At 45.2% G+C, this 20,227-nt stretch overlaps 1 protein-coding gene and 1 long non-coding RNA gene across 2 annotated transcripts in view; one reads left to right on the forward strand and one right to left on the reverse strand.

Moving 5' to 3' along the window:
- LOC146176642 (hapless 2-like) overlaps positions 1 to 20,017 on the reverse strand; it is a 57,272-nt gene extending 37,255 nt beyond the window's left edge. Inside the window, exons 1-4 of the mRNA XM_084581346.1 lie at positions 19,823 to 20,017; positions 1,275 to 1,415; positions 577 to 669; positions 431 to 498 (exon numbers count right to left, since the gene is read on the reverse strand). Of these exons, the coding sequence (XP_084437472.1) occupies positions 431 to 498; positions 577 to 669; positions 1,275 to 1,415; positions 19,823 to 20,017 (497 nt within the window). The remainder of the gene's footprint in view (positions 1 to 430; positions 499 to 576; positions 670 to 1,274; positions 1,416 to 19,822) is intronic.
- On the forward strand, positions 8,252 to 10,221 carry LOC146176643 (uncharacterized). Its single transcript, XR_014701538.1, has 3 exons — positions 8,252 to 8,579; positions 8,795 to 8,848; positions 10,033 to 10,221. It is a non-coding gene; the product is annotated as an uncharacterized LOC146176643 (long non-coding RNA).
- Positions 20,018 to 20,227: the final 210 nt, after the last annotated feature.

The raw sequence follows: 20,227 nt of genomic DNA on the forward strand, positions 1-20,227 counted from the left end.
ACATCATTAAACCGAAGGTAATTTAAAATATGCTCTAGAGGCTTCCTAGATAAATATTTCTCAGCTACAAAAAAACGAGAGCGTTGCTCATGTGTCACCTCAAATTTGAGAAGAGCTACCTATGTCCACCGCAGAAAGAAAAAGAGACAGAGCAATCGGTCTTGAGCAGTCGTTAAAATTCATCCATTGGGCACAAGGAGAATGTTGGCTAGTTCGTCGTGCTTCACTTCCAAGTATATACAGCAAACGACTCAGGAAACAAACGATTACAAAGTACATCACACAATTCTGCAACGCCAGGTCATCTGCTTCATGTTTTTTTTTTTCGCTCCTTCTCTTTGCGGTAATCGTCTACTAAAATGAAGTTACATTCATAGAAAAGGATTACGCTTGGCTAATTGAGATTAGTACCCAATCGAAGAGTAGGTACCACAGGGGGCTGTACTTCAAGCAGTGAACGGTGCAGTTCTTGTCAGGCGCACAGTTGCAGCAGTAGCCCTGAAAAGGAACGAGCGATATTGGCGTTGTTCCTAACACAATGCGACAGCAATATATCCCTCGACCGCAATATCTTGCCTTGGGATGTTTCTTTCTTCCGCTTCCTGCACATACTGTCAGGTCACATGAGTCCCGAGGTAAGACCGTTTCGGATACTTTCCCGTTTACTGTCTGCAAGGAATCAGCCACCAGACTTTCGTAAGAAAGGATTGGCGTTAATAACTTGCAAACGCTGTTTGCTTTAACATCTCCTTGTGTTTTGATCTATAAGTTAAAAAAGAAATAATTGTGCTTCATGTTTAAGAAAAGCTTCAAAATGTCCAGTGCATAAACAGCGGCCCAAATCAAGGCAACATGGGCCCGATTTATTGCCAGACTCGTCAATATATCCGAATTTGATTACTAATCCATTGTGCCGGTAGAGCAGGCCCATCCATTTTTTTCTTAGATATCAAATTAGATGTTGTCTTCAGTCGCAAAAGCTCGGCGTCGGCTCAGAAGAAAAAAAAAAGCTCAAAAATGTATACTGCTTGCCCAAAGCGCTGAAAAATGCAAACGAATGAATTTCCCCGTACTGATCTCCACTCTCGTTTCACCAACGCCGCAAGCTGTGAAATTTGCAATCTAGGGGGATCTTTCGTTCGGATTTATTCAATACTCGACGCACTGCCCTTCGCAGTAGTCGAAAATCATTGTAGATAGACATGCGCCATTCCGTGGATGTCGGAAAAGCGGGCAGTGAACGTAGAAAAACATGCGAAGAGCCCTCCACTCACAGCGACGAATTTCATGGGGTAGGCCAAGAGTAGTTCTTCCTGCCTAAGCCGAATGACGATGGTGTTGAAAAGGCGCGACGCCCTCTCCATTTCTGGCTCAAACACTTCTGTCAGGTGAACGTATCCAGTTCCTTTGTTTCCCTGGGCAAGAAAAGAGCACCGAGTAATATTACGTCTCCTCAAGAATATATGCTTCACTCTTAATATTGACTGGCCTCCTTGCGCTTGCACAATTTTGGGGCTGCTCCAACTTCTTTAAGAGCAAATAATCGCTTTTAGCAGTTTTATGGAAACACTATCCTGGAGCAGCCGGAAAGGTTTAGAAAGCTAAAAACCCTTACATTGCTCTCTTCGAATTGATAGAAACATACATATTCCTAAAGATACTGATTTGAGCAGAACTTTGTCACAATTTCTTTGGTTCTACCAGGCTTCCAAATCGGATTAGCACACTAAACACTGTTTACTGTACTCTGCACTAGTCATATGTATAAACATTTTTGACACGTATGTGTACAATTAGAGGCGCATCTCAAGATGCTGCCGCCTGTTTTAAAACTATACATCCATTTAATAGCCGACAAACAGAACAAGCACAGATTATGTGCACATGCTTCCCGAAAGCTTACCTTACTAATTTTCAAAGCGGCCGCGAACAAGCCTGGGCTGCTTCAATAACCAAAATGAAACGTGCAGTTAGTATTAGCTAACGCCTATAAAGTTGTTCCTGTAACTTTTCTGTGTAGTATGGAACGAGTTTCTAGGCGTTGTATGTACTTCCGCTCCGAGGAACGTAATGAGAGAAGACATTCTGTTATATGTTATGTTATACGATCTTGACGACCGCGAATGCCTATTATATCTTCTCTGCCAGGCAAATAAAGAAAGGACAGAAGTTGAAACTGATGAGGTAAATGACACACAAATTATGTTCATTGAAGAGCAGTCTACAACAGAGTGCCGCATCTACACAGGAGGTTTTATTCTGAAAAGAACCTTGCCATTTATGAGCTGAAAGTACGCAAGGATGTGCTGCAGGGATATGCTACTGATGGACATGCCTCTCTAACTGCTCTGAAGGAACATGAGTCAGAAGGTGACAACCTAATTTACACATGCTCAAATTACATAGGTTGTTTTACATTGGCACCACATATTGAAGAAAAGAACGGTCTTTGCAAACATGCCTTCAATATACCGTGAGATATATTTGAATCGCGAATAAGCAACTTTCACGCTTACAAGCATTGTTACTCCTTGATTGATTTCAACTAGCCTCTGAGCGCAGCAGTTGGTCATAACTTTTTCTTAGAAACGCTGTCTTCAGTTTGCGTTGAAATATTCGACACTCGTTAGTTTGACTTATCAATTCCGTCAATATGTTGATTCCATTCGATTATAAACGGACGTATTTTGACTGCGACTAATAACCTTCCTCGTCGTTTAACAAATATTCGGCGATTCCACTGGGTGGGAAATGGCCGACTAAACACGTATTAAAAAATAAGGAAACACTTCAGTTACACCATTAAGGGTATGATGCAAGAGCGTTTCACACACACGAACGATATTGTTTAACTTCTTTATTTTTCTTTTTTCATATTTTATACACCAATACACAGCATCAGCAAATATTGCATTTCCATTCTGAGTAGTTTGATACCTTTGAGTGCATGTTTAATTTTTTTTCAACTGTTTAATTGATAAATTACACTCAAAATTTTCTTAATTAGCATTATTAGCATTGACTTTTCATTTTGAGCCTTTTAGCACCTTTGAAATTTCCTTTTTTATTTTTTTTCATTCCCTGATTTTCTAAACATGACATCGCCTATCAAACACCAATAAATCATCAATCACTAGAGCCAAAAATTACCCGGACATGAGTTTTTACGCAGTCCCGATTGTTTCCGAAACACGGTGCAGCCAAGTGGTACGCCGACGGCATTTCGACCGAATGAGCTGTATATGACATCGATAAATACTTGAATATATTTCGTTTTCAACGCACAATGAATGCATGCATGGTACAGGTACTGCGATATTTGATTCATTTACGTGGGGCGAACGCGTTAGCTTTCATTTCTTAGGACAAAATGGGTAAACAACATGGAACTTTCTCGTTCTCTGAAACCATGTCTTTCTGTTAATGCTTTCATTTCTTAGAACAAAATGGGTAAACAACATGGAACTTTCTCGTTCTCTGAAACCATGTCTTTCTATTAATGCGGTCGACAATAAATTTGAATAAGGAAATTGGAGGTTGCTAATTACTCTAGGGAATGACTGAATGAAATATACCTGTTTGTGACATTGTAATTATTATTTATCCGTAGTGATCCTGCAGTAAAGCTTTTAGTCGGCCGCTCTGAGCACTTTTTCTAATCTAGCACGCCAGTCACCATACGCGAGAAGAAACGACCATCCAAATCTTTAAATATTTGAACGGTAGACCGTTACAAGCCTAGTCGGTTGATACTTCATTCAAAAAAAAAACATGAACTGCAGTTGTGTTTGCTTTTGCCGCGCAGACAAGTGCGCTTTTGAAGCGGCAAGTGAGCAAAGCATGTTGGCGCATGCCCCGCGCTCTTTAAGTGGGCCTGGTAATGGCGGCCGCCGTAGCAGACGACGCAGTTGTCTTCACCCTATGCTAAAACCCCTCAATAAACTAAAAGTAGCGCCAACATGTGAAGTTTGCCGCCCGCCTCCTCTCCTGCGCTCTCCTTCGTCGTTCGACCCTCTCATTGGCCGAGCGCCGTCACGTGCGCGCGCGCGCTTTTTTTTTTTTTTTGCTGGGCGTGCAGCTTCCTCCTTTCCAGCGGGGCGGGCGGCGCGCGCGCGGCACATATCGCCGTGTGTTTTGCTGCCACGCGGACTGCTACTAAATCGTTCCCGCTGGCTATTTAATTTTTTTTTTTCAAGCATGTTGCGCTCTTTGGCCGGCGGCTGATAGAAGCACGGTGGTGAAGGCGAGTTCAACCAATGCAGACATCGCGTACAAATGGTGTCACGCACTGACAGTTGAAAACGGAACCGTTTCAGCGCAAAATATAAAAAAAACTGCTACCACGCTTCTCAAGTTTCACGGTAGCTTACAATTCAGTCCAACCTGCAAAGAAACCACACAGACTGCAGCTCCGCAGCCTAGTTAATTTTTTTTTCAAGCATGTTGCGCACTTTTGTCAACGGCTGACGGACTCAAGGAAGTGAAGGCGAGTTAAATCGACGCCAAAATCGTGTACGTATAGTGACACACCATCGCAGCTGAACACGGCACCGTCTCAACGCCAAATATAAAAAAATAGCTGCTGCCTTCCTCCCCAAGTTTACCGGTAGCTCACAAGTCAATCAAAGCTCCAAAAACTCCGCACAGACTGCAGCTTCCGCCGCCTATAGTTAATTTGATCTGCAGCTGAAATTGAAAATACATGGAAGACAGCTGCTGCCACACTTCTTAAGTTTACCGGCAGCTCGCAATCCAGCCAACGCTGCAAAGAAACCATACACAGACTATTCCAAAATTGTTCCTGTCCGCCGCCTAGTTACAAATTTTATAAAGCATGCCGCTGAGTGGCCAAATGTGACGAACTACGGACACACGGAGATGACGGCGAGTTGAACCAACGCCGAAATCACGTATATGTGGTGTACGTATGACACTCACAGCTGAAACTATTCTGGCGGGAAATCACTGTCAATATTCGGTAATTATGTTTCAGCAGTGAGTAATATTTTAACCTGAACACATTGCGACAAAATGCAAGGATCTGGTGAGACCTGGCGCACGGCCGCCTCGATCGGCGCGCGCGCGGAGCTGATCGAGACGGCTGTGAAGGGCGCCTGCTCCGGAGAGCGCGCGCTAGTCGCGCACCCCGTAGGTGGAGCCACGGTCGAAATGCGAGAGGAGGAGCGGCGCCGCCGGAGGAGGAGAGAGGAGATGGCGCTACTTTTAGTTTATTGAGGAGTTTTACTATAGTGCCTAGAATATACTGGCTAGTGTGCCGAGGGCGCGCGCTGGCGTGTCCGCCGCGGTGATGCCTTCCCGCTACCACCGCGGGGCGGCGCTACCAATAGCTAAGGTGCTATCGCTCCGCGTTCGCGGCCTCGGCAGCATAGGCGGCATATAGGTCCGGATAGCGCGCTGCGCTTTTCACTATGAAACCTGTCTCTCGACCGTTTAAGCGCACATTGTGTCTAAAAACAGTCTTGGTGGAAGACATTCATACCGTCCTAGTACTGTGCGGAGAAAATTATACGCTCAAATAGCGCTCGAGGAAGCGTTTAACAAATACTGTCTGGTCCATGTCTGCTATATATCTGTTTTATTTATTCAGCTGAACCGGATAAGGTCTTAAGCAGAACACATATTGACTTCCTGATATCCAGCGAGAGAAGAAATTTGAGAAAACCACCTAAAGTTGACACGTTGGTTGCAATAGTTTGTTAGTCTTTGATTAAACGATCGAGTCCGGGCCGGATTCAATATATTGCTATGAAATATTCCGATGACGATTTTATTTGATCTAGAGCCACTCGATTGCGATCCACGCATCGCGATCGCGGAAGTTGCGTATCGTATCTATCTTCCTTCTGAGTGAGCGCTCAGTCAGCTCATATCCAGGTGGTTGTCCCGAATTATGGCAACTATATTCTCAATCGCGATCTAACCCGGAACGGATCGACGACGACTGTTATTGTCCATGTGACACAGGTATCAGAAAATGCCCTTAATATTTTACACTGTTCATTAATCCAACTTTGAATTTTATTTACTCTTCGGTCTTTTCTTATGGTCCATGGTATATCGCGATGCCGCAGTCAAGTGCTACGAACGTCAATACGGGCCTCATGCTTTCGGATAGTTTACGTCGACGTTTCTGCAATTCAGTCATGCTTATTGCTAAGGTGATATAGGTGATAGGTTAGTGACGTTTTATAGCGTCACATATATGCTACAGAAAAGAAGGGCGCTTTTTATGTTTTCAAAGATCGCATTCGACAATAAACACAAGCAGTCTGAATCTGTTCTTACTCTTTATTCATTTGTTTTATTAGGAAGTCACTTAATTGTTGCTTCATACATAAATGATTATTATGTGGTGCGCTTTTTTTTGTAACAGAAGGAAAGACAAGAAACAAAAGTGGTGATTGTATCACTGATTCTTTTTTTTTTTTTTACAAAGTCTACAATATAGTAAAATTTGAGCAAAAAGTCGCAGCAACAATAAACAAGTAAAAATATAGAAATGAACCGCTAAAGGTTTTGGAGAAAGGCCGCACATATGACACCGCAATAATTTTAAAGTAGTCTGATACCAATTTTTGGTGGTATTTTTTTTTTTTTCACTTGCTAATGATGCGCTAGATATTCCTGTAATTCTCCACGTGGTTTCTCGCTTACCACCGCTAAGTAATTTATAATTAATTTTACTTTCTTCACCAGTTTCGGCTTCGCGGTTTCAGCAGCCGAGCGGTTGTTGTACGGTCACAATTGTCTAGGTCACGCGCGGGATTTAAAAAAAAAAAAAAGCTTTAACCACAGACTCACTTATTAGCTCCTCATTTTGCGCTTTCAATACAGCCACTTGTTCTGCGCTCCATGCCAGTTTTCTCTTAGCTCTTCTCAGAGCGCGAGAAATGTTGCAGCATTTATTTGGCTAGTTGCATGCTTTTTCCTTCTTTCTGCGCATCTTGTGTGAGCCTCCGCTGGTATCTGCATTAAGCGCAGCTAACCCCTTCAGAGTTGACGGTCAAGCGACACTTTTTCTGCAAAATATATTCCCATGAATGATATGTGCTTCCTGAATCAGCTGGTTGCAGGCCACATTCGGAACAAAGACCCTCCAGTGCACTCTGCCTATATAGCTCTATCTTCAGCTTTAGATATTGTTGTATTGTACGCGCTTGTTTTTTTCTTTTCCGAGAGTATACACTGTAGTGTCCACAGAACTGCGTTCAGGCTTCCAAAAGTTATCACTTTTTCTATGTACAAAGTGACAAAGTTCTTTTTTTTTTTTTTTTTTTTTTTTTAAGGCTCGATAACGCGCGTAGGCTACAGATCCAGCAGGTGCTTCGGCTAATTTGGTCCAAGTTGCAGGTATGTAAACTGAGTCAAACGGATCCCGATGCTCAAAGCTGCACGTCTGCTGCTGCGGGCATGAGTTCTCGCTCGGCTCTTCTAGCTGCTGCCAGCTCCTTGGAAGCATTGTCAAACATCCTTGACGGTGCGTGCATGGCTGTCGTCTGCACCACTGGCATTACGGCACTGCGTTTTTTGTCGTTTAGCGGCCGGTTGGTCACAGAGGTTCCTCAACTTTCTTTTAGATGTCTTCTTAGGCAGAAGATAGTTCGGATAATGGTCGAATAGCATTGGCACGGTTTCAGGATTAATTCGTGGTCTATCTCTATAGCGAGCTCGTTGACGATGCCGTTTACTGTCACTTTGAACGTTCTCTTGATGTAGCTCTCCTCAAAATATTTTTCGCAGACAACACACGTTGAAGTCAACTTGCGGTCCTGTCTTTTAATCAGCCGCTTCCACTACGCAAGCTGCGCAGGGTCCGATGGCACACCGAACATAGAAACCTAGTCCTGATTCGAGCGGTAGCCACTCCGACAAAGCGACACGAAACATGTCTTTTCCCTGCCCTGATGCTTTATTTTTAGCATCATTAGTCGTTGCAAATTTAATTATCTCATATGAATGCAAGAAACAGAACGACTAAAACAAAAGAACAGCGTAGACGCGTCCAAAGCGCTCGAACCCACTGATGGCTCGGCCAGCGCAGCTGCGGCAAATCAAGGGCGCGCCGGCGGCCGACGGCGTCGACGGCACCTTTACGATGAGCAGCGCCCCTGGCGGCCAAAGTTGGAAGGCATCGCCGGCGCGGACACCTCCTCCCATTGAGAGAGCCCTCCGCACGGCACACTAGCCAGTATATTCTAGGCACTATAGTTTTACCCTATGCTAGGGTGCCTCGATACCAGCGCCGCCGTACAGGGTGGTGACACCCTTTGGCATGCCCCGCGCCGCCGCATTCTCCGCGCTCGCCATCTTGGGGCAAGTCGCTTCGTGCAGTTGCTGCGGAGTGTCCGAAGCGGTTGTGCTGTGCGCTGGGCGATTGTACTGTGTTCAGTCACGAAAACTAGCATGCCAGGCTCTTGGGTTCAATTCTGTGCTGACGCAGCAAAAATAAAGAAGCCAGATGATTTTGTTTTCCACGGGATAAGAGACGGAGAAATGTATGGCAGGCGAAAGTGAAGCGTGAAGACTGGACGGCGAATCGCAACGCGTAGATCTGCGAGGTAAGCTACAATACCTGTGCTGCTTTTATGCATCCGTAAAATTTCTTTTGAGCGAATAGGTGCAATTCGATTGTGTAAAAAAAAGGTCTAGCGCAGACACAGACCACTAGAAAGATGACAAACACACGCCTGCGTATGTGCGCGTGTCGTCTTGCGGTCTGCATCTGTTTATACTAAAGCGTTTTACAATATATTTTTGTACTTTTCTAATGCAGTTACCCACTTCTGTTTGGAAGGACATTACCTCACGCCGCTTCACCCATTTGCTTGTAAGCACGAGCTTTGTGCGGGTTTTGGCTTCCCAATCTAGCGTTTTGCGCAACCGATTTTGGTCTGCCTTCAACGTTGAAGCAGGTTGAAGCATCGGGATTAGCGCGGTGTGTTTTTAAGTCTAAATTTTGAATTTTCAGCGTACGTGAGGGCTTATAAGCTAAATATATGGACAATTGCGTCTACTATGTTGCAGTCACTCGGAAACATTTAGTGTAACTTTCAGTGAGTGACACTCGACTTTATATCATTCGCGTAGTGTCACACAATAATATCTGTTGATGAGGATCTCCTCCCTTTCTGTGTTCATAGCCGCACCAAGAACATGCGGAGAAGGTCGAGCCTGGTATTTGGCAAAGGAATGCACCACTGCGCCCTTTCGATCGCTCCCCTTTACTCTCGATCTTGAAAGCTAGTGTCAACCGCCGAGGCTTCAGATTCACACGGATTACATTCTCTCTCTCCTTCTCGGGAAATAATACAAGGGAGAGGACGAATGGCGTGTCACCTCGCGACAGATTAGGAAGTGAAACGCAGTTTGTAACAATTATTTTGGTCGCAAAAAAAAAAAAAAAAAACTTCCGGTGAGTGGGCCCGCTGGAATTTAGCAAGTGTGCCCGGCATGTCGCTAGTACAACATCTCGCGAAACAGAGATAACAGGTCCTCTGAAGCTGTTTATTTTTAATTATACACAGGAGCAGTTTTTCGCGAGGTTTCTGAGAATCGCAATAATATAAAAAATTGGGTTCTCATGAAAATTAGGTCGCTTTAAGTATATGATTGGTAGCTCGACAAGTCACAAAGAAACTGATCCCGTGAGCTGGAAGGTGTAGCGGCATCATGTTGTGAAAGCGGTCGTGAGGAAGCAAGGTGCTTGCGCAGTACAAAAGTTCATCCCGAATGCAGCTTTTCCTTCCCTGTGTTATTAATTACGCATCGCAAGGCGATGTGCACACCCTGTTGTCTCCGCACTCGTCTGAGGTTAAGCCAAACTTAGGTGAAGCTAAATTTGACCGCCTGTCACCCGAATTGGTGCTGTCGCTTGCTTGGCATCCATAGAAAAATTTTGCGATCGCACATGTAAATATCGCATTGCTTTCATAATGTTTTTAATATTTCATTCATTTGCATGCACACTACAAAAGACGCAAAATGACTGTTTCGTCGCCTATCTCATTTCAGCGCCAGTTCGAGGGCAAACACAGTGTATGGACGGTGGCTCCTCAAGTCAACGGTTGTCCCGACATCGTTTGATTGTGTGTAAAAATTTATCAGAATAAAATATCTGCCATTTGAAGAGTCTAGTAAACTCCGTTTAATGCCTTATCGAACAAACCGTTCCGATTCCAGTGGTTGATTGCGCGGAACACCCAAAGCTGATAAAAAGACTGTTAGAACGGTTTGGGACGATGCGCTTGCACATTTACTTGAATTGGCTAAGTCAGCCAGAAAAATCGAATGATGGGTACGGCAGCAAAACTGTAGCTGGCGCCAACCTTGATTAAAAGATGTCTCCTAGGCGTGCATCCAAAATCAGCTTCGAAGTCTTGATGGGGATTGTTTTGGAATAAAATGTAGTGTGCATCAGCGTGCGACACGTGTCAAAGGTTGATTTACGCATCGTTTTTTGCTGTGTCTTTCTACGGTTTACGATGGGCCATTGCGATACAAATATTTTTCGGTATACGGCTGACTGAAACTTAGAGAGACAAAGAGAGAGAAGGCAGAGAGGCTAACCAGGAAAGCTTCCGAAACGTAGACATCGTTGTTGATCTATAGCAATAGACGCAACTGAATGTTATGCACCTCATAAACTCATTCATGTCCGGCAGAGCAAAGTGCATTGCTTTATAAAACAGCCAGTCTTCAAAATAACAGCATTTGAGCATCCGAGATGGCGAACGAGTAAATGCTTACCATCTGCAATTTGATCATTTCCTCTTTGAACTACGCATGCTAGCAAGCAGTAGTTGCTTTCACATTTTTTTTTTTTCGAGCACGAAAGCGCTCAGGATTGCGAGTATGTGTGTAAAAACGTTAACCAGCTTGTAAGGCAGCAGTGAAAAGCGACTCGCACGTGCAGTCGCGCTGGCGGTCGATGCCCCCCCCCCCCCCCCACGCGCCGAGGCAAAGGAGCGAGCGCTGTTGTTTTTTTTTTCCTCCCTGTCCCCCCTTTTCTTGGGCGCGGGCTCGCGGGGCGCACTGGAGGCCTGGTTGGTTTCACCCTTTTTCTCGAGGCGTCGCCAAGACGCGAACGCAGCCGGGATCAACAGTGGTACGCTTCTGCGAACCAGCTTACGGTCAGCAGAGGGCGACAATAGGCGCGACACCTGCCCCCCTCCCCCGAAGTAGGCAATCAGCCCAGCGTTCTCCCGCTGTGGCCGGGACATTCCGACCGACGGCGACTATACACTGCTCAGGGACAGTGCCCCTCGCCCCCTTTTCCTCGAACGGGACGGCTGAGTGACCTCGGCGTTTCTTTCACAAAGGCGCAGCTGCAAGGTCGCGTCGCAAACAAGCTGAGGAGTGGAGACAAAGACAGGCACCGTGTGAGAGGGCTTGGGAACCGGCGAGTGGAAAGAGTGTGTGTTTTGAATGTTGTATTTTTTATTTGAAGTAATTAAGGACCTGGGTCCGAGATTATTCCCAACCAAGGGGGTTGTGGCATGTTTTTGAATAATTTGATTGGCTGCTTTATTTTCGGGGCGGGTCACCTAGGGTGACCGCCCTCAGGCCTTTGTTGATGTTTGTCATCAAAAAGCGGTCCTCGGACCATGTTTGTCAGTCAAGTTTGAGGCTCCGTGCTTAGCACGTATTTACAGTCCCTAGGCTTTGACCAAAATGCTCGGTAGAAAAGTAAGGGCTTGTAGTGGGACTTCTCTGTGTGAGAGTCTGTTTTTGTTTTAAATTGCAGTGTCTGTGTGACTTGTTACTGTAACTTACAGTTTGCCAATGTATAATATTTTTCATCTGTAAATATACATCCCCTCTTGATCATCATCAGATCCTCGTCTACTGTTCTCATCGTCTTCTTCTGTACCTGCCGAACTACGAACTCAACATCACTCAGCTGAACCTGCTAGCGCAAGAGCGTGCTGAACAAGAAATCGGGCCGACGCTCCATAGCCCGCCGTGTCTACGCTTGCCCCAACATGGCGCCGTCGACTGCGGTGTCTCCACTATAGTGCTCTAGAATATTGGGCAGTGTGACGACCGCGCGCGAAATGCATGGGAGCGTGGGGCCGCTTTTGCGATGACGGAGGCGCCGCAGCGCAGAGGGCGCCACCAGCAACTGGTGTGTCAGCCGTCTGGGCGCCCGCGTATGCGCGCTGCGCGGTGGGGCGGATCAGTACGTTCTTTTTCGCTTGTGCCTCGTCTCGACCTGCTAGTGTCAACATTTTAGAAATATGCCGACTAACGGGGCTCAGTACTTTTAGCGCTCATCTAATATATTTTCCATTTTGGCCCTCGGCAACACCTCGGGGAAGCAACATGACAGTAGTTAGGAGTGCTCTTGGGCTCCGAAGAAAACAGCTTGGAGAGGGGCGCGCGCACGAATTCAGACTCGCACAGCACGGTTCATTCGCCGTACAGCTTGAGTTAGCATTCCTAAAGCACCTAATTCGCGTTTTGGAATGTAGTCGTTGTGAAAAGAGGGCGGTGTGGAGCCAGGAAGAAGTCAAAGCGTGCAACACATGCGTTCGAGCGCTGAATAAATACAGCTGGTCATCAGTAACCAATTATTAAGTCCAAAATGGTATATTCCGTTGATTGACATGCAAGCCATGCCGACTACATTGCGTCACCTGAAAACACTAGAAAAGTGGGCATTGCAGATCGATTGAATTAAATATAGAGTATCCCGCTGAAGGTAGATGATAGCAAGGAGATGAACAACGAACGACAAGCAGGTAAACAGGCTATTGAATAACAGAACACAGTGGGTCTGGAAACGTGGAAGAAGTAGGAGGTAAAGACCACACACAAAAAAAAAAAGTGTCGCCTAACAGGGAGAGAGAAAGGGGTGTGTGGGAGGCATGCGGCATATCGTGAATAGAGCGAGCATGAAGGTGAAGAAAGGGTTGAAATTTTTGTGCGGCACGGCAAACGTACGACTCAGAAAGCGGACAATTAAAAATAGAGACATATGAAAGGCAATAAAGAAAAACGGAAACAGCCGAGCTTAAAAACCAATTGAAGCCATGGGAAGCCGAAAGCAGTGCACAAACAATTAGGCTACAATTCGGGCGTGCAATCGAACGCGTGTAGAGGTATGACTGTCGATATTTAGGAGTCAACAACTTAGTGAAAGTGTACGTTAATCTAAGGACAAACCTTTTTTTTTCTTTCAATAAACTAGAATTTCTTGTAACGGATGGCTTTAAATACCCGGAGATGCGTGTTTACTTAAGGCGTTTAATCTCAATGCGTTATAGCTTGACGGTAACTCAATTGTCCCAGAAAATGTTTTCATTCTAAGTAGTTTTTTTTTTTATTCTGCGTGCTCAAGCAACAGGCAATATGCAAGTGATTCTTACCCCCAGAAAATCGCTCTAGGGATGTTTTGGTGCACATACAAAATGAAAAAGAAAAAGAATAGCTTTGAAAAAAACAAACAAAAACGACGCATAGAGGACGCAGATGCTGTAGTATGCGCGTAATTCGCTGCCGCTAGACCATTATTATAACGTCAAAACGTTTAGTTTACTATATGGCGGGATTTTTGATCAGCTTTTAACACTCTGCGAAAGAGGTTGTAAGACCGGCACTCGGTTTCTCACCATGAACAAAAGCTGCGCAATAGGCTCGAAGCTAGGTCACAGTTTGCCCAACAATTTGACTCGAGTGGTCTTTCTGGACTCGTGCGCAATTCATATTTCGCAACATTCCTGTAGAGTGTTGAAGCTGAAACATTTTATCTGCTTGGAACAGAAAGCTTACACTTGAAGTAATGAAATTTCATGTGCTTTTGCGGCTTCGCTTTTTGCTAGGTCAAAGAAACGCGACAACAGTTCCCAAAGGAAAATATATTTAAATTTCCTTGGAAGTATTTCACGTGTAATATCAACCTTGTTATAATTTTCTTAGGGAAACAATTATAGCCTGATTAGCTCTGTAAAGAGTAGTCGCCAAGTCGCCCCATTATAGTCCTTTAACTAGTACATTCGATTACTCATATTTCGTACCACACACTCGAAAATAAACACGCATTAGTGTCCGAATTTGAATTTAAACTTATATTAATTACTTGCTTATTAGGTGCTCCTCATTTGTTTCGCATTTTCCGTTTTCTCTCGGTGCGCGACAAGAACCGCAGTACTTGCCAAGGTGACACGCAATTATAAGTGTTTTTTTTTTATTTGCTCTGTACATCTGCCATTGATATGCTATTAAACGCCCACACTCAAGTGCCCACTATAACCGCATTCCTTCGTAAGTGACTGGTTTAATTTTTCGTATTTTATTTGAAGCATTGCCCTAGCTGTACTTGACTTTTTTTTTTCATCTGTACAACTGTTTCACCCTTTCGTGAGCGGCACGTAAACAATTGTCCGTGACATATGTATTTGTTAATCGCTAACAAAAAATAAATCCTTGAGTGGCGTATATGTTCATTTATTTTCGCCGGTACCCAGTGCAATGCTTCAATTTATATGGTTAAAAATAAATATACTTTGCTCGAGCACTGTAATTTGTGTAAGCGTTGACACGGCCGCTCGATGGAAGCGCACTGGGTGCGGCCTGCTGCGTCGCGCCGCCGTCAATGGGCAACCGCGTCCTTGGGGAGTTTACAGTTGCGCCCGCTTTTTCTGCTGAGGGCGCCACTGTTCGGGGACACGTCACCGCTGGGGTCGCCGGCTCTGAGCGCGCGGTTTGCTTCCTTTCTGAGCGCGTTCGTCTCGCGTCTGCGTGGTAAACGAAAACTTTTTTGTGCGCGCATGTGCAAGCACGTTAACGTTGAGACTGGATGCGTTTGTTTTTTAAGGCGAAAGCCATTCTAGGCCCATGGAACAAAAATCTATGCGCAGAAGCTGTGCCTGTTATCTGTGCGTCGCATCTGTGCACTGGTGTGCCAGTTGCAAAAGCGGACGTGCAAGGAGGGAGATCAAGAATGAAAATGATTGATCGTGATAAGTAATCAATAAAAGTTATAGACACTGATAGAGATAATGACTAATGCTAATAACTAATAATGGTTAATAATGATTAAAATGATTTGTAATGACCAGTATATCAAACTACGACATGTAATGACCGCAATTCATTAGAAACGAGTAAAAGTGCTTATCAATGTGTGGTAATGACTATAATAGCTAGGCATGACTCATCATTACGGTTAATGACAACGAAATGACCAATATATGAAACAACATGTAATGACCACTGCTGATTCTAAATGAGTAGCCTGCTTAGTTATGAGTGATAAGGGCTACAATGACTACGCAGGTAGACTCATCATGACTGAGAAACGACCAATATATCAAACGACGACTTGAAATGACGAACTGTGACAAACGATGAGAGGCAAATGATAGGATAAGGGTAGGCTTTCGCCGTCTTGCACTTAAAAGACATCTAAGAGACCCTCTAATGTTATCTGCTGAGCTCGCTTCAGGCAAAGACAGCAGCGAGGAGTGGAAATGCACTCGCTTCTTCTGAAATGAAAGCGGCGCTGCGGTTAAAAAGTCCAGATGTTGAAGCATAATGCCCTATCAGCTGCCATTGAATTTGCTACAAGGGACAGCAGATTGAACTTGTTGGTGATTAATTATAAGTTAACCGTGCAAACAAGGCGACGGGAACACAGAAGAAGAAGACGGCATAACCGCGCTAGTTGTGTCGTCCTCTTTTCCTGTGTTCCCGTCACGTTGTTTAACCTATTTAGTTATCAGGGAGCTGGCCAGTGAACTAGGATTTTTAACTATGTGTTGTGAAACAGATGAACACGATGAGGTAGCACCAGAAGCTTTTCTCGCAGGTTATGTTGCGAGGACATATCAGAAAAAGCTACGAAGGTTTCTTTTTTTATATAAGCATGCAATTTGTTCTATATTTTGCCGCGCTAGTCTGAGTGGCCTTGCAAGTAAAGGAGCCTGTGCATACAACATTTGTTTATACTGTTGAGACTGTTTGAGCCGATGCGATAAAATGAAAAGCCGCGTTCCACAGAAAATCCGGCGCCCGCTCTGTCGGCGGACAGTCGGAAAAAAACCTGTCTGGTAAGCGGCACTTTAGTTGGTGATATTGCCAGACACCTTTGGCGCAATGAGAACACATGACATGTTCAATGTGTTAGGAGCTGCCAAACCAGAAAAAGTCAATAAGATGTAAGGATGAAATGGGAATTATTGAAAGCGGGACCCTTAAATCCCAAGTCAGGCACGCTATACTCCTATAGGGCACGTTCGTACGGCTGCGGTAAAGAGGGGCTTTATATAGCGATGTGTAGGGTGCTATTTCACATAATGCGGTGGCTTAAGGCTGCATTCTAATGATATGAGACAGAGGCAGCAATTACGGGATACGGTGAATAAGCAGGTAGGAAAGTGCGAGCACTCTAACGAGGCTCCTCAAGGAGACTTAAGAACCCCAAGTTTTGTTTATCACTACCAGGTTGTTGCTTAATTTACGCGATATTTGGTAATGGTTTTGAGGCGACATGTCAGTCGAGCAAGAGCCTGTTGCAGGAAATATAGTCAACTGGACCAGTTACAGGTTAATGAAAACCAAGGACAATGGAGGCTTGATATACCCCGCAAAGGAAGTAATCAAGCTTTGTCAGCTTGCTTACGAGCACCTTCATTAACAGGATGATGAAGTCTGAAGAGGTCCGGCAAAGTAGCAAGCTGTGTAAACTTTTGGTTTCATCGTTGTTTTCTCACTGTACACAGTACCTGCAGCTAATCTATAAAAAAAAATGATCGTGCCCATGCTAAGGCGCTATGCAAGATATCTTTAGTTGCTGCCCCCACTGATAGCCAGCTGGGATGGAAAAATCAACTCAACAGTGGAGCGATGTGTATGGCTATGGCATAAACCTCTTTCAAGAAAGGTTTTCCGTCTGCGATTGGTAATTTTCTTCCCTTTTTTATGTGGCCATTAAATAAGCGTACTTGGCTGCTCGCTGAATCTCGGCTGCAGTTGCGCTCTGACGCGTGAACATTCTTGTGATCACAGCTAATAGTTTCACAACAGCAACACTAGATGCGCGTTCTATTGAAAATTACGAACCAGCAAAATTTTATGCGTTTGCGAGCAGCCAATAAAGATATTATTAAAAACTTTCGGCACATATACGTAGCACCTTGAGGCAGACCGGCTCTATCAAGCGCGCTTACTTCGTCCGATCATGCAAAATGCAGGAAGCCATGACGGATAGCGTTCTGGCGTACAAAGTTTAAGGTCTCCAACTGAGTAGAAGATCCCAGGTTATCATCTAGATTTAACCTAATAAACATCTTCATATTTCCACCGTAAAATTTGTTACAATGAGATAGAAAGGTTGTTTACATGTCGCGTTTTCACAGAGGTTGCTCATAGTTTTTTATTGGATAGCGCTGGCAGGTTAGAACAGGTTGACATTAATTTCTATATAAAAGCTGTATGCAGGAATGAGTAAATGGTATGAACATGACACACGGAATTCGCGACACAGTTAAGTGGTTATGCATTAGGCTACCATGGCAGCTGAACAGCTTCGAATTGTTCACAGCCGGGTGACATTTTAATGTGACGAACAACTGGATCCGATGCAACATCACGGTAATGCGAGCTCTCCATTCGAGTTGCCTTGAACCATCGTGACTATAAGTTTTTCGGGGTACACTCCAGTGTACATCCTTGCCGAGCAAGCGCTAAGTGCTGACATGGTCACACTAGACATGACAGTATATACTAATTCTTGCTGCCAAATTGTGTGAAGCGGAGCTCTTACATCCTTAAAATAAAGCGCTTCTACCACGCCGACGCCTCCCTCAAAGCGCAGCCAGGCGCAGCTCTCCGCGCGCGGCTGTCCCCGAACGGTGGCGCCGCGGCGATGGCGACTGGAAGTAGGCGCCTCCCGCCGGTTTCGGGCGATGTGGCAGGCCGCACCTAGTGCGCTTCCATCGAGCGGCCGTGGCGTTGATTAAGGTGCAGAAAGAACACATATTAAGGAGATAAATTACAAATTGCTGGTGATTTAGGATAAACGTTCAGTCATATATTGATAAGCGGAAGCTGCAAAATATAAGCAGGTGTTCGTAAAAGATTCGCAAAGAGCCCTCATAAAGCTCAATTAAGCATTGATTCTCACGTATACTGTTTTCCTCCGCGTATAATACTGCTCCTTACGGGAAGAACGAATACAAAAGTCCGCGCTTCGTTAGAAACAATGCGTACAAATATCTCATCTGACGATTTGTGGCTGTCCGCAGGAATAAAAAACGTTGAAAGAGATTCAAATAGTGATTCAAACATCGCACGCAGCTCTGAAGGAATACCAAAGCGCGCAAGGCGTCTCCACAGAGATGTAAAGGAATTGCATGGATCAGTTTAAGCCCCTGGAATAAGTAGTCTCTTTATTAAATACTGCACCAATGGCGAAGCATTGGAAAATAGCTCCAAACAGAACCGCACCGCTCATCTGTACCTCCGCTGTCCCCGCAGCGGCTACGCGCCGAGCGCCGAACGTGGCACCCCTGTTGCAGGTCGCGCCCTCTCGCGGAAGTCGGTTCTTGTCATCGCAAAAGCGGCCCGCTCTCCGGCGCCGGTCGTCACACTGCCCAATCTTCTAGAGCACTATATCTCCACCCTGTACGGCGGCGCGCTACATCGAGGCACCCTACCCTATGCGATTTGATGCCGCCATCTGGTGGCAATTTTATGAGGCAGCGTTTGCCCAAGTTTAAACAGCTGCCACACGTCGGCAGCAGAAGCATTAGCAGAAAACGTGTTTCTGTGATCTGTGGTCCTCTTCTGACAGAATTCAAGAACCCTGTTGATCGCCTTGGCGAAAACAAAAAACATAGGCGCGTCTGGTTCATAACCTTTGTCACCTTCTCATGCATTTACCTATCTACTCTCTGCAGGAAACAGTAATACAGTCCGTCCTGTGCATGGTGTACGAATATTTCAGGCGCAATAACGGTGCTTCCGCAGGCGTTGAAAACTAGGAAGCGTGCGCCTTATCTTTCACAGGAAATTACTGAATAACCTAATTTTTCGAATTACATAACTACGTGGCGCTGCGCAGAATAGCTTGAGTACAAGCTAGTACAAGAGTACAAGCCCCCTTGTGCTTGCGGTAAGTTACACGTGAACATCCTAATTTGGAAGCATTAGAGCTTGCTAACTACGATCTGGAAGGCGTCGTTATAACGAAGCACCGCCGCGTGAACAGAATGGTCACCTTGTTCATGCATTCATACCTATCAGACACTGTTTTTTTTACCGTACAATATAAAATCGTCCCCATCATTCATTGGTAATAACCTGTTTTCTGCTTAAGGTGTACCAAGTGCGCAGCAGCCTTTTCCAGAATACATGAGCTTGGCCTGATTCTAACGTTGTGCAGTGCTGCGCTATGCTTTAGGCTTTAATATACCAGTTCTTTTGGGGAAAAAAAGCATTAAGTCCTCTATCTACGCAGCTGCGCCATGATTTCAAGCAAAAGCCGTCTTGACATCCTTGGTTAAAACAGAATAAACACTCACACGTCTTGCTTTACCAAAATTCTTAATTTAAATGCAGTGATACCCCTGGCATTTATTTTCCGACGCTGTTCAAGGTTGGATAAGGCTATTCACAAAATCGCACCCCTCTTCTTCAACCTGCTTTGATGCTCCTAAGATCAGACATCTCTGGTTTTTGTCCAGCTCAGAGTTTTGTCTAGACGAAATCAAATGCTGGGATCCCGAGGCCGATCCGTTCGTGACGCTAATACATGAAGCGCCTACCGATTCCGGCAAATGCGAGAAAATCATCCACCTACCCCAGGCGTGTTGTTCACCAAGAGCGTAACCTGTATCTTCTTCTTGCACTGCGTGAGGCCATTTCGAACCTCTGCCGGCTCGTACGCCTTGTTGTCGCAGGGAACGAGCAGGGCTTTCATTCGGACATCAACAAATGCCTGAGCACTCGAGGACATCGCCACCAAGGCAGCGGCTGCGGTCAGAAGGAACCTCATGCCGAGTTACGGGCTTCATCGGTGCTCTTCCCCCATTATAGACGCTTCGACCCTCCCGACCCTGCCGGGTCCCCGAGGCCACCGTCAGCACCGGCGCTCCACGGTGTCAAAGCGGAATGGCACCTTCCGCACCAAAGCCCCCGGTTCTTGGACTGGCTTCAGCTTCGGATTTGTCTGCAGCTAGCTTTCACAGCGGCAGATTAATGCTGG

This window comes from Amblyomma maculatum, chromosome 10, assembly GCF_055883805.1.
Source record: "Amblyomma maculatum isolate TAMU_Amacu chromosome 10, ASM5588380v1, whole genome shotgun sequence".
Classification (NCBI taxonomy): Eukaryota; Metazoa; Arthropoda; class Arachnida; order Ixodida; family Ixodidae; genus Amblyomma; species Amblyomma maculatum.